This window comes from Drosophila subobscura, chromosome U, assembly GCF_008121235.1.
Source record: "Drosophila subobscura isolate 14011-0131.10 chromosome U, UCBerk_Dsub_1.0, whole genome shotgun sequence".
Lineage (NCBI taxonomy): Eukaryota > Metazoa > Arthropoda > Insecta > Diptera > Drosophilidae > Drosophila > Drosophila subobscura.
This window is the reverse complement of record NC_048534.1, coordinates 11549974-11562610: the sequence shown is the minus strand read 5'-3', so window position 1 is coordinate 11562610 and position 12637 is coordinate 11549974. Positions and strand designations below refer to the sequence as shown.

Here is a 12637-nt window from a genome sequence, read left to right as displayed (position 1 = left end):
AAATAAAGGGATCTTCTTCACAATCCCAATGGGCTGTACAAAAATCAATATTTATAATAATATAACTTATACGTACTTATGTATAGAATACTTTAACACATCAGTATATCTACATAAACACAAACTGCCAAAAAACTATCAAATATTGAGGGTTCGGAAAAGATAAACACATTTTGATGAAACACTCTAGCAACTCCCAAAATTCGGGAAGAAATTTTGCGAAACTGTAGAAAAGAAGAACAGATCACACAAGCAATTATTTTAAATGAAATAATAAGTATATAAACAACTCGTTATAAAGAAATTAAATATCTAATGTAAATGTTTCGTATCGTAAAAGTTAATGTTGACACTTACAATAAATACTTGAACACAAATTTCCTTAAATAATTTAACTTTCTTTAAGAATTTCAAACCTTTATATTAGTTTATTTTTTTCTGAATTTATAGCTTTTACCCTACCTTCTTCTTAATGCTTAACCTTGGCTTTCTTTTGTATGAATTTCCCCTCTTAAGATCTCCCTGTTTAAAGCATTTTATTTTGTTATAGTTTTGCATTGAATTCTTTTTACACTTTATGCCAACCAATACTACAAATGTACTCCTACAAAAATATGTACATACATGTTGTCTGTCTAATAATTGTTGTGCTCTCACATACTTACTAGTACTTACAATATATATCCTAGAAAATACAGACTTCGGATAACCGAAGAGTCCACTACAACGGTAGTCCGTTCTGGGCACAAGCACTTGAGCCATGTTATTCTCTACTCATAAGCTGTATAAATGTTATGGAAAGTCTTTTTACACTTGCTCCGTTCATGTTTCTGCTAGTTATCCAGACAAATTAATCGTACTTTATATATAAAAATATATATCTATACTATAGTATGTAATTGTCCTTAATTGCAACTCAAAAACTCTTTAATTAAATCACTTCTTTGCCTGGCATTTTTATGATTTTGAAACCTAATTTGCATTCCATCAATGTTCTTACAGCACCGTCGTCTTAGTTATAGCCGACACGCAGTAGATGACAGAGATTTGTCCACACAGGTGAGTCGGTTGTCTCGTCCGCAAGAAATCAATCAAAACACCCATAACCCATATTATATTTCCAACATCTGAATCACTCGAATGGATAACTCATGGGAATCCCTCTAATTTTCAGGTCAATTATAAAATGCAAATGAATTTCCGAAGGATGTTTAATGATCGCAAACATCACAAGCGCAGCAAACGTGGTGCCAGCAATAAGGTTAGTAAATACCTATAAATTATATATTCTATAACCCATATTAATGGTTATTCTTTCGCACAACACAGGAGCCCAAGGAGAATGTTAAACAGAATCATGTCTCGTTCCATGATTTCCAGCAGAACGGCACCACCAAACAGCTCGCCAATGGTACGAATTCGAGTTCAAACCATTCACGAAAAAAATCTTACAGAAAAAGACATTCTCACAATTCACTTAACAAATATCGTAGATTAGAAATAGGTAAATGAAACGCTATCAAACCAGCAACAAACAAATTCCAATTAAATTGGTACAGATTTTTCTGTTTCCAAATCAAAAGTTTTTCGTAGAAAGAAAACTCTCTCAAAATGTAGTTTATCTTCCTCAGTTTTGTACAGCCTTGAAATTTGAAAATATTGGTATTTAATTAAATAGTAATCAAACGCTGTCTTTAGACACTCATGTTCCTTCATTTGGTTTGAAAAACCCTGCCTAAAAAGATTTAAATGATTTATGTTCTAAATTTCAATTTATGTGCACGAAAAGGAGGGTTTCTAAGGTTTAATGCAGCGGTGGGCATATCCCTGCTCTGAATTGTAGGAGCTCATGATCCGTATAATTTAAAAACCTTAAAAACTCTTCTAAAAACCCACACCCATACCCATACCCGCATCATTTGCATTTTATGTGACATTTATTTTAAATAATTTTCTGAAAAATTGGCAACTAATTGATTTTCCCATCCAAAAATATTCTCTTTCTTCCCTGCATTGCTTTTCCCTCTATACAAAATGATGCCGCAAAACACCAAATCCCACACACACAAATTGGCCGAATAAACTCCACAAAACCTGTAACTAAAACTGAAACAACACACTCCACTACCTCTTGCCTGTGCCCTCCATTCATTTTGTTTAACCCAAATTGAAACCATTCAAAAGACTATATTAACAATGTGCTTAATGAAACAGCGGATGAAGGCCAACAGAATCCGAACGAGATTAATGTTGCTGGCCCTAGCGACGATTGGGATGACGGCCTGACCTTCACAGCCAAATCATCACGTAAGTAATCTTTAACGATCCATAAAAACGGTCGTAAATCTATTTCAATATTTGTTTGATTTTGTTACTAATATTCTGAGTTCAGGGGCTCTGTCCCTGTCTATATAGACACTGTTTAGACACCACATGTTCTCCTTGCCGTGAACCAAAGTTCTTTTTTCTATCACCAGTCATTTGGCGATTTCTGATATTTATCACATCCTTGTTCGAACCTGTGTTTCATTATTTTGTTCACACAAAAATGCCATAATTTTAAATAATCTTTTCTGTTTTTTGCTATGAGAAAAATGAAAGAAATCTTCAAAAGGTTTTTAAACAGTTTTTGTTCATAAACGACACTAAGATAAAAACACACCTATCCAATCGAATAGTTTGAGTAAAGTAGCAAAAGGTTTACGTAGGTAAATATACTATATGATTGATTGATTGATTAAACCATTAAGTTCAACCAAAGAGTATTGCAGTTTGTTTCGTTTCCCCTTTGGAGAAAGTTCTGCTAGCCCTTTTGATGATTTCATTTTCGTTTTCTTTTGTATTTTGCATATGTTTTTTATACTCCTACAGTTTTAAATGAGAAACGCCTTATACAAGCTATAACAACGAACTTTCTATGTATTTTTTTTCTTGTTTTATGCCTTCCCAAATTATTTCGAAATACACACAAACCTGTTGCAAAAATCGGTTGCTGGTCCCAACAAAAAAAAACGTATTAAAAAATATATAAATATGAAAAATGAAACGATAAACACGATTAGCTGACTCGGATCGCGCGAATAACAATTCTCTGATAGCCCATATACAAAACCTGCCCGGTTTTGATGCCTCCAAGGCGCGCATCGTCGTACAGCATTATGCCCCGAAGGCCGAAGATCCCGACTCAGAATTAGACTCGCCAGATCAAGTTGGACCCACAGCGGCTGAACTAATATTGCCCTGGCGACGGGATCGTTCATACCAGAGCATTGGTAAAAGATAATCATCCAGATTCCGATTCAGTATCAAATCATCATCAAATCATATCGAAACCCGAATATTACAGAATAAACATTGAACGCTATATAGAACAGCATACGTCATGCATTTACATACACCATACATTAGAGTTGTCTTTGTAAATCATTCATAAATCAGTAGAAAAAGAAAGAAAGTAAGGGAGGTGCAAGTAAAGTTCCAGTTCAATGTACATTCTCCTTAAAATATTTACAAAACTTCGAAACCCTCTTACTCTTTTAATGCTAAAACTTATAAGGCCTACGAACTTTGATTCACATCTTACTTCATATAAAATATGAATAGTTCCTTTATTATTTGGATTAAAGTTATTCCAGAATGGATTTGTATTTCCTTTTGAATATTCTTCATAATTAAAGACTTAACTTTTCCACTTTCTCCGAATGAATGAATGAATTTCCCTACCAGAAATATCCAAAGCTAGCTACCATTTATCATAAATACATTAGACAAACATTACCAACAATTTGTGTACTTTGAAGTCATAATTCTTATAATAATCGTCTAATGCCAGCCATACTTTATACCATGCTCGTTTATAGAGTGCCTTGAGCTTAGATCGGCATTTTCTGCATCTGTACAATAAATCGTATTTTGTGCTCAGCACTTTGCGCGATCTAATAACTATTTTTGGTTGAGTTTGTCGATTTATATTTAGTGCCTAATCTGTATTATTTTTGTTTAACTTAAGTACATTCTAATTCTTTGATTTGTTGTCGAAAATTGTAACCCACGTTAAGTGTTACTTAGATGTAGCCCAGAAAATCCATCAACGTAAAATTGGAAAATTGCTTGTAGACGCAATTGCCATTGATTGAAAACTCGATTGATTGATTGATTGATTGGTAGTAGATTCCAGACCTCGAATGAAATTGAAAGTTGCCTTTGCCAAATTTCTTGCATTTTAGCTTCACAATCTCATCAAAAAATAAAGAAATTTATAAAACTCGTTACAATTAAAAAATATATATAAATAAAAACAATACAAAACCTGAAAAATGGAAAAACATCAAAGCAAAGCATGGCATTTTTGTGCATGACAAAATTTCGTGCTTAAATTAATTTGTTACTTTTATAGTTTTTATTTATGGTTTTCTTAAACAAGGTGTAGGGGATAGAACATTTCTAATGATTATGCAGCTGGTCTGTAGCTTGGAGATTTGTTTTTGAGACAGTGTAGGGAGCTCGTAATGTGATTTGTTGTATTTATGATTAGCGTGGAGATTGGTTCCTAAACAATTAGTTTGTGTTACGAGTGAAGAAGATGAATATAACTAAATTTCAACCATAAAGCAGTAAGAGTCTACACAGTAGGCAAATCCTATTTTAATCGTGTTCAAAAATCCAAAGGGATTTCTCGTGTTTGTTCCAATAATTCAATCGCAATATTGTACTTCTGTAATTAGGGTGATGCCTTACGATTCTACGATTTCTCCTGTTTTGGGATAACCCATCATTTTCAGCGTAGAGAATTCAACCATTGAGAACCATTATTTGGAAGAAAAATATACCAGTTCAGTTAGAAGCATATAATTAGTTTACTATTGAAGATGCTTCCTTTCTTTTTTTGCGGTAATTTCGAAACTCTGTTTTAGGGAATTCTTATAGTTTTATTCGATATATCATTATTATTTTCTTCTTGTACCTAAGTTTAGCGCACTTTGTTTGTCTCTTAAACCCAATTGACTCGTGTTCTTCCTCCCATCAACTGCGCTTTTGTCTCGTTGCCATTGAACAATGAATATACAGAATTGGCCCAAAAATTATAATCAATCGAAATGCCATCGATGCAGTGTATAAACTGTATGCTGCATGCCCGAGCAAAGCCTCCCCAATAGATAGATCTCTTTGACTCTGACACTGATGTGCATTTTTCACCGACTTTTCATTTGTGATCTAGTGGCCGAGCATCCCATACCCGAGGAGGATCGGAATCTGTCCCGCGAATCGGATGGAGAACGACGCGTAGCCACGCCCACGGCCACCGAGTCGCAGCTGCCGTGGAAGCGCGGCGGGGACGAGTGCACGGATGCAGTGCAGCAGAACGAGTTTCCCGCCTGGGCCTCAAACAAGGAGTACTTGGCCTACAATTCCCCAAGCGCAACATTCCTAGGTAATGTATGGGGTACTAGATTATCAAACGATCTGTTCCATAAATGTTTTAAGGGGAGGGAAGGAAAACACACACAAAAATCTGATCAAAGATCAAACGGTTATTGAGGGCTTCTCCTTCTATGTATGTCCTGATTTGATTTAATTGTAAATTGGCATTTACAGTGGGGCTGCTAGTCCCCTTAAAAAGATCTGTATATATCGATCCTCTCTATCAGTATGTGTGTATATATATGGTTTAATTGTTTCCTTTAAAAGCACATCAAAAATGTCAACTGAAAATTGGAAAGAATCTGAAAATCTATTACACCACCCTAGTTTTTGTGTGTTTAATGTATTTGTTGATTTTTCTTGTGATTTTTCCTTAACTTTGTTTTTTCTTTCTCTCTTTTCCCGCATTGTTTTCCTTCGGTAACTGTTGCCCCACTTCCACGCTCCACACCACAAAACACCACCTACACCCGCCACCACACCATGTACAAATTCGTTGTGAAACTGATCCCAAAAACCGATCCAAAAACTGATCCAAAACCCAACAACAAAGGTGGTATTAACAAGCCTAAACAGCCCAAGTCCGTCATAGGTCTCTTCCGGCGTGAGAGTTCCAGTTCAAAGGGCGGCAGCATTGGCATCGGCAGCACGGGTGCCGTGGACGCCACTGCCAGCGGTGATCCCATGGTTGTGCCGTCTTCTACCATGATTCTGGGCCCGCCAGGTGCGGCCCTGAGCACAGCCCCATCCACGTCCATGCACAATCCGCGCCTGGACAAGCGCTCCCAGTCGATATCATCGGGTTCGCTGGGCGGCAGCGGTGGTGTGGTGCCCCACCATCAACTAGGTCCGGACGGGCACTCCGGTCCCTTTCCAGTCACCGCCAGCCATCGGCGGAACGTGCGACGCGGCTCCATGCTTGAGCTCAGCGGGTAAGTTATCCTCCCACCAAATGTACACGAATATGTCTGTGTTGTTGCATTTATTTTGTGTAGATATGTACATACTTATATCTCATCAGATATTTCGTGCCGTACAATATCGTAACTGGTTTCGTTTGAAATGGTTCCTATGAGAGTTCGAAAAGCAAAACAATATATGGCTTTTATTTATTGATCCAAGACCCATTTCAAAACGATTTTCTTACTTTGGCGCTTGTAAATTTTTTAAAGCTTATTAATATTCTTTCTTTACTAACATCTGAATACCATTTGATTTTTGATTACATATTTTTATAAATGCGTTGCTTAGTTCTACATATTATTTGCTATGCTTCAATTAGATCTGTGTAGATTTCATATAATTAAACGTAATTTTAATTAAATAAAAACTTTAGAAGACTGATTTAAACATTCAGAACTAAAAATTCATTGTATTTTGAGCATGTAGTAGGTTACATTTTTAAAGACTGCAGTTTGAAAAAGCTTTTTTAGCGGTTTTACTAGTTATGGTTAACATTCCTCTTCACCACGAATAAACTAACCCAAAAAATGGGATACATTGAAAGCAAAGCAAAGCTTACAAAAAAATACATTAAACCAGAAACTAATTTTCTCGCACCTTCCAGCGTTGTTCCTTTTTGTTTGCAAAACTTTCTTTGTTTTGTTGCAGAATAAATTTTGCTAAATAGCTCTACTTACTTTTGTTTATTTTAATTTCAAATTGTTAATGAACAGTTTTAAACCCGATTCCCGAAATGGTCAGAAAATAATGTTAAACCTTTTTGCAAAAGTCAGCTCTAAATTTTACATTCTTTCTACTTTTTATAAGTAAGCTTTGAATTTTATAAACTTTTTAGTTTGTGTTACAAACAAAACCGTCGCAACCTTTCCCCTAAATGCAAGTATTGTTTTTATTTTTAAAATTCTAAAGAATTCGCAGATAAATATATTTTAAATTCTAAGCAGCAATTCAATTAATTTTTATTGATTACTGAATTGAAATATTTATCAAAATTGTGTATTTTTGTTGTTTCAACTAAATTGTTGATAGAATTGGCAAAAGATGTTTGAATCTCCCAGCAGATTCCCAAAATAAATCATAATTATTTTATATTCCATCCATAAGTGTTCCCACTGCCATTGGTTTTTCTTGCACCCTGTTTTCTCGGCGAAAGCAAATTCAAATTTGCTTTTAAAATATTCCAAAATAATATTTCGCACTCACCAACCACAACAACAACGAAAAACCACCTTTTGTATGAGTGTGCGTATGTGTTGTTGTGTAACTGTGTAACTGTGTCCTGTGTCTGTATCTATCGTTGATGATTATTTTGCAGACTTATTGTAACTGGACGCAGACCCAGTAGAATTTTGCATATTAGTCCGGGAGCCGCTACTTTACTAGAATCAGCCAAGGTCACAGCAACTCCTTCTCCTCCACCTCCTTGTACTTCTACTCGACCTTCTACTTCAACAACAACTACAATAACAACAGTTCCAACAACACCATCAACAACAACAATAACTACATCCACAACCAAGAACAAGAACAACACCTCCAACAATCCTCCAACAACAGAAAGCACAACTGGGAGCGCCTCAAGCTCCACGCCCACCTCCACCACATCGGAGAGTAGCGCCACATACTACTATCCCAAGTAATGAATAATCGAATGATATAGTCATGAAATCAAAATGTCTAAACCGCAACCCAAACCGGCCATTAATCGAATTTCCAGTCTCTGTGAACCATGGGAGACCAGAGTCTAACTATCGCCTATACTATATACTCTGTATATACATAGATGCATACATATATACTAACAAAGCAAACACTATATCTTTATATACTGTATATAAAGCCCACAGATCACAGATCAGTGCATATCATTGTAGAGTAACAGTCAGTTATCCCCCCTCTATCCGTAGGTTGAACTTTGGTAGCAATCTTTCTCTCTCATCTCAAATACGTAATCCCAAATGGAATTGGTTAACTTGTATATAATCGATTCTGTGTGGGGCATTCCCCTTTGCAATTGGCAGCAGCTTCATTCACAGCACTCACACACACTCCTTCGATGACCGATCCAAGCTGAGCCCTCTCCACACTGTATATAGTATCAATATATCTCCCGTATATATAGGATGTTGTTTCAATTGGGTGGATCCGATTTTTGCATCCATCCACTTTCTGCATTCGAACAAAATTATGCTGGTCTGCTGAGGTAGTCCAAATTTCTTGTTTCATTTTCAGTTTGTTGTCGTTTGTTATATTTATAACTGTTTGTTCAGCAGTTGGTATATAACGGTTGCAAGGCAGTTTGTTTAACAGCTGTGCTACTCAGCTTTGTAACTCTTGTATAACAGTCGTTCAACAGTGAATAGAACAGTCGTAAAACGGTATAACAATTATTATAAGAGTCGTACAGTTGTATATCAATATGTTGTGTACAACGTGTATTACCGTTTTAGCTCTTTTTATCCCATTTCTTGGTTTAGTTATCGAATTTTCATTTGCACCCCTTTCACTCTGTGTGTTTTATGTGTTTCTATGTTTGAATCTAATAAGTGTGTGTATAACAGTATTTGTATATAATTTATAACAACTTGTGTACCCGCATTCCGTATTCCACTTAATCCTTTCCTTAATCCCATGCCCTAAAAAAATAACTTAACCCCAACTAAATGCAATGCAATTTCTTAACAATTAACAACAAAAAAAAAAAAAAGACAGTAAAGGAAAATACTTCAACTAAATGTTCACACGATGTCTGCTGTGCTGTGTTTCTTTGTTTTGTGATGATTCCCAAACAAACAAAAAATAAATTATAAAAAACCAAGTAACTAAACTAAGGTCGAAATATAAGAAATAATTGAACGCCAATGGATTTTATGAAAAAATTATTATTTTTAGCGCCGTCTCAATTGAGTCGGAATAGCCCAAAACCGAAACCGAGCACAGAGCTAGAGGTAGAGCCAGAGCCAAAGCAAAGCACTTTCCGTTAGCTAAATCATCCACTAAATCCCCACAAAAAACTGTACTATAGCACACACAGACACACACACACCCATGCACACAGCCACCAGACTGCTATCCAGTCGAGCACCTGTGATAACTTCCGTAGAAAAATTAAAACAAAACCTTAAACCAAGGTTAATCTGTATGTGGGCTTTAATCACACGAACTATGTGTAAGTATTAGACAACAACTTCTAATAATTCTACTAAAAGTAGAGGGTACGTGTTATAACACCCACTAACTCCGAAAATAACTAACCATTAAATAAAAACACTAAATAAAAACAAAAACACTAACACACTGTGCTATTCCCTAACAATAAAAGTTCTTATAAACCAAAAAAACAGACGCCGAACAGACTGGTCTCCGCTCATGATGTACATAAATTTCCTAAGAAATTGTATTGTATTTATTATATAATTTAGATAAATGTAAACTGTAGAATACCCCAATCGTAACTGTTAAACTGTGCTTTAAACTCTGTCGTCTTTCTTCAGTGCTTTCTCTCTTGAGCCCAATCTTTCATTTAATGTTCCATTTTAATTTGCTTTTTGTAGTGTTCAAAATAAATATACCATATGTATTTATTAAACTACTTTTTATTATTCCGTTCCTTACAATTTAGTCTTAAGTATTCTTTTTTTGTATTCAAAGTTATTCAAAGCCCTTCTCGTACTTTGATTAGACTTAGCCTCATGCCTAACATTTACTAAATCAAAGCCCAACAGACCTGAAACCCCCAAATCAATTCATTAGCCAAAATTGATCACAACTTTGACATTAACTTTCTACGCCTTCTCTTCACATCATCCACCACCCATCGACCGTCACCAACTCCAACACCAACCAACCAACAACCAACAACAACAAAACCGCACACACAACACAACCACAACAGTGACACAATACCCGAGGAATCAACGTACCAGCACGGACACTCCAAGTCCCTCTGCGAGCCGGCGGACACCGACGACTGGGAGGGTGCTCCTCTGACAGCCGCCAACGGAGCCAACAGCGAGCGCCTCATGCACAGTGGTCGGGAGCCTCTTCTGCCGCGTCTTGGGGCCACGCCACGCGCCCAGATCCGACGTATGAACGCGGGTGCAGTTGGCGGCTCCGCGGTGGGTGTGCCTGGCAGAAAGAATCAGGTGACCACGGCATTGCTGGACTACGAGGACACCGACACGGACTCCGATGAGGAGGAGGAGGATGACGATGAGGACGAGGACTTTGATTTGTATGACGACGAGAATATTGTGGTCACCACCTTCACAACGCCCGCCACGCCACGGCCCCACGAGGTGGGCCGACGACTAGGATCAAGTCCTGGACCAGGTTCAGAGCCCACCACCACGACGACGACAAGCATTCGGCTGACAAGGAACAACGACGAGAGCATCATATGAGTGTCAAGTGCCGATGGGGATGTGGAGGAGCAACCACAGTGTTCGACTCGTACCCGTTCGAGGAGTGAGTTTCAGTACGAGATGTTCTACTAGGGGTCTGCAATATGCAATCTACGATACGATGACGATGGGATATACCTTTATATGGATTAGTTTTAAGCATAAAGTTGACAAAAGTTGCAAAATAGTTTCCCCGAAAACGGTTTAAAACAAAAAGCTTTATAATTATTAACAACAAATCAGACACAAAATTAGATAAAGATAATGAAAAGAAAATTCATGAAATTGGAATGTATATAGAACGAAATTTGAGCCACAAATTGAGTTATTCTTGTTCCTCGTTTAAGTCGCTTCTTAAGGTTTTCATTCTTCATAGAATCCCCATCCCCGAAGGGTGGTACACTTCCAGTTTGTGTTTAGTGTTTAGTCGCGAGCAATTATTATAATTATTGTACCGTGGAATATGCATAGTGCATATATAGAACCGATATTTATATATACTTTAGTGATTACAGCTGATGTGTTCCAAATAGCAAGCAAGCATATTAATTGTGTAATAATTAAACAAAGCGTAGCCAAAGTTCATTGTGTAAGCCTATGACAAACGTTGATTTCGTTGTGTTTTAGTTTAGCGAAAATGTACTACTTACTACAATTATGTAAATTCAGATTCAGATACAGATCCGTACTTAAGCGTGCACTTAGTTCGATTTGAAGATAGTGAACCGCAGAGTTTAGTTCAATTTTAGCCTTAGTTCTATGTGTAACACCTTATTTCTGTATAGCCGCAGAGTCAATACCAAGAATAATCGATGGGATGTAATTAAAAATTAAAGAATTACTTTATGGGAATACAAGTTTAGTGCATTTTTAATTTCGTTTCGTTGTGGGACCGTGGCAGATATAAAATATAAAATATACACAAAAAGCGAGTAACTAATAGAGGAATGCTAAATGGCAAGAGTTATGTAATTTATAAATTATTTTTGTAAACATTTACGAACGATAATGATAAAGATAGCTAAAAGAGATGTTTCGAGAGTGCGTGAGAGCTTTGTGAGCGATTTTTAAGAGTGTGGACACTGAGTGTATGACTATGATGTGAAAGGGGCAGACTTAGATGCTCAAATCAAAGTAAAGTAATCACTAAGAAATACATAGTTGAATATTCGATATGATGCTGAGGTATGTAGATTTCAAAATGCTTTAGAATAAACTGAAAAGATCAGAAAGAGCCAACTAGGAACAAACACACGAGTCAGTAGCCAATCGGGAACGAAACCTACCTACCAGCAACTATTTTCGTGTGTGTACACATCGGGAGTGTACGAATTAAGAGAGGAACCTACCTACTAATGTAAAATCGTTTAAACATTTTTGTAATTCATGTGCAACGCGTCCTGTACCAAACTATAATTTAATTGTCTGCTTAAGTAGATGGTATTATGTTTTATCCCACAAATTGCCTTCTGAACATGCACGCTAGACCAGATTGAGATAGATCTGCCCAAGTTCCAACTTCAGACTACTGCATAGATATTGTAATATTCGTTTTTATGTGCATTTTGATTTCGATATGAAAGACAATAAACAGCTACATGGAGATCCCCACTTGTCTCCAGGAAATTGTCATTTCAATAAATCCGAAAAGGAAATTTACAAAGATATATGAAATAAAGCAAAAACCAAATCAGAGCTGTGTTACATTACATTATGACCAGGTTTTCTATATAAACTTCAATTGTTCACAATCTGCTAACCAAAACAAAAAATGAAACACACATTTGTGGATTGTGTCATTAAGAATTTATATAAAAGACGCTGGCACGTTAATAAATTACTTACTTGCT

General features: G+C 36.5%; 1 protein-coding gene across 30 annotated transcripts in view; it reads left to right on the top strand.

Moving 5' to 3' along the window:
* LOC117902002 (sodium/hydrogen exchanger 3) overlaps positions 1-12442 on the top strand; it is a 33989-nt gene extending 21547 nt beyond the window's left edge. For 6 of the 30 annotated variants that reach the window (XM_034813019.1, XM_034813016.1, XM_034813021.1 and 3 more), the window contains 9 exons: positions 1003-1059; positions 1175-1261; positions 1330-1504; positions 2185-2307; positions 3063-3272; positions 5219-5431; positions 5975-6353; positions 7700-8020; positions 10280-12442. In XM_034813019.1, coding sequence (XP_034668910.1) covers positions 1003-1059; positions 1175-1261; positions 1330-1504; positions 2185-2307; positions 3063-3272; positions 5219-5431; positions 5975-6353; positions 7700-8020; positions 10280-10787 — 2073 coding nt within the window. In that variant the 3' untranslated portion in view covers positions 10788-12442. Of the gene's footprint in view, positions 1-1002; positions 1060-1174; positions 1262-1329; positions 1505-2184; positions 2308-3062; positions 3273-5218; positions 5432-5974; positions 6354-7699; positions 8025-9276; positions 9697-10279 lie in introns of those variants that run through there. The other 24 variants (XM_034813026.1, XM_034813027.1, XM_034813029.1 and 21 more) reach the window with 20 other exon arrangements.
* Positions 12443-12637: the final 195 nt, after the last annotated feature.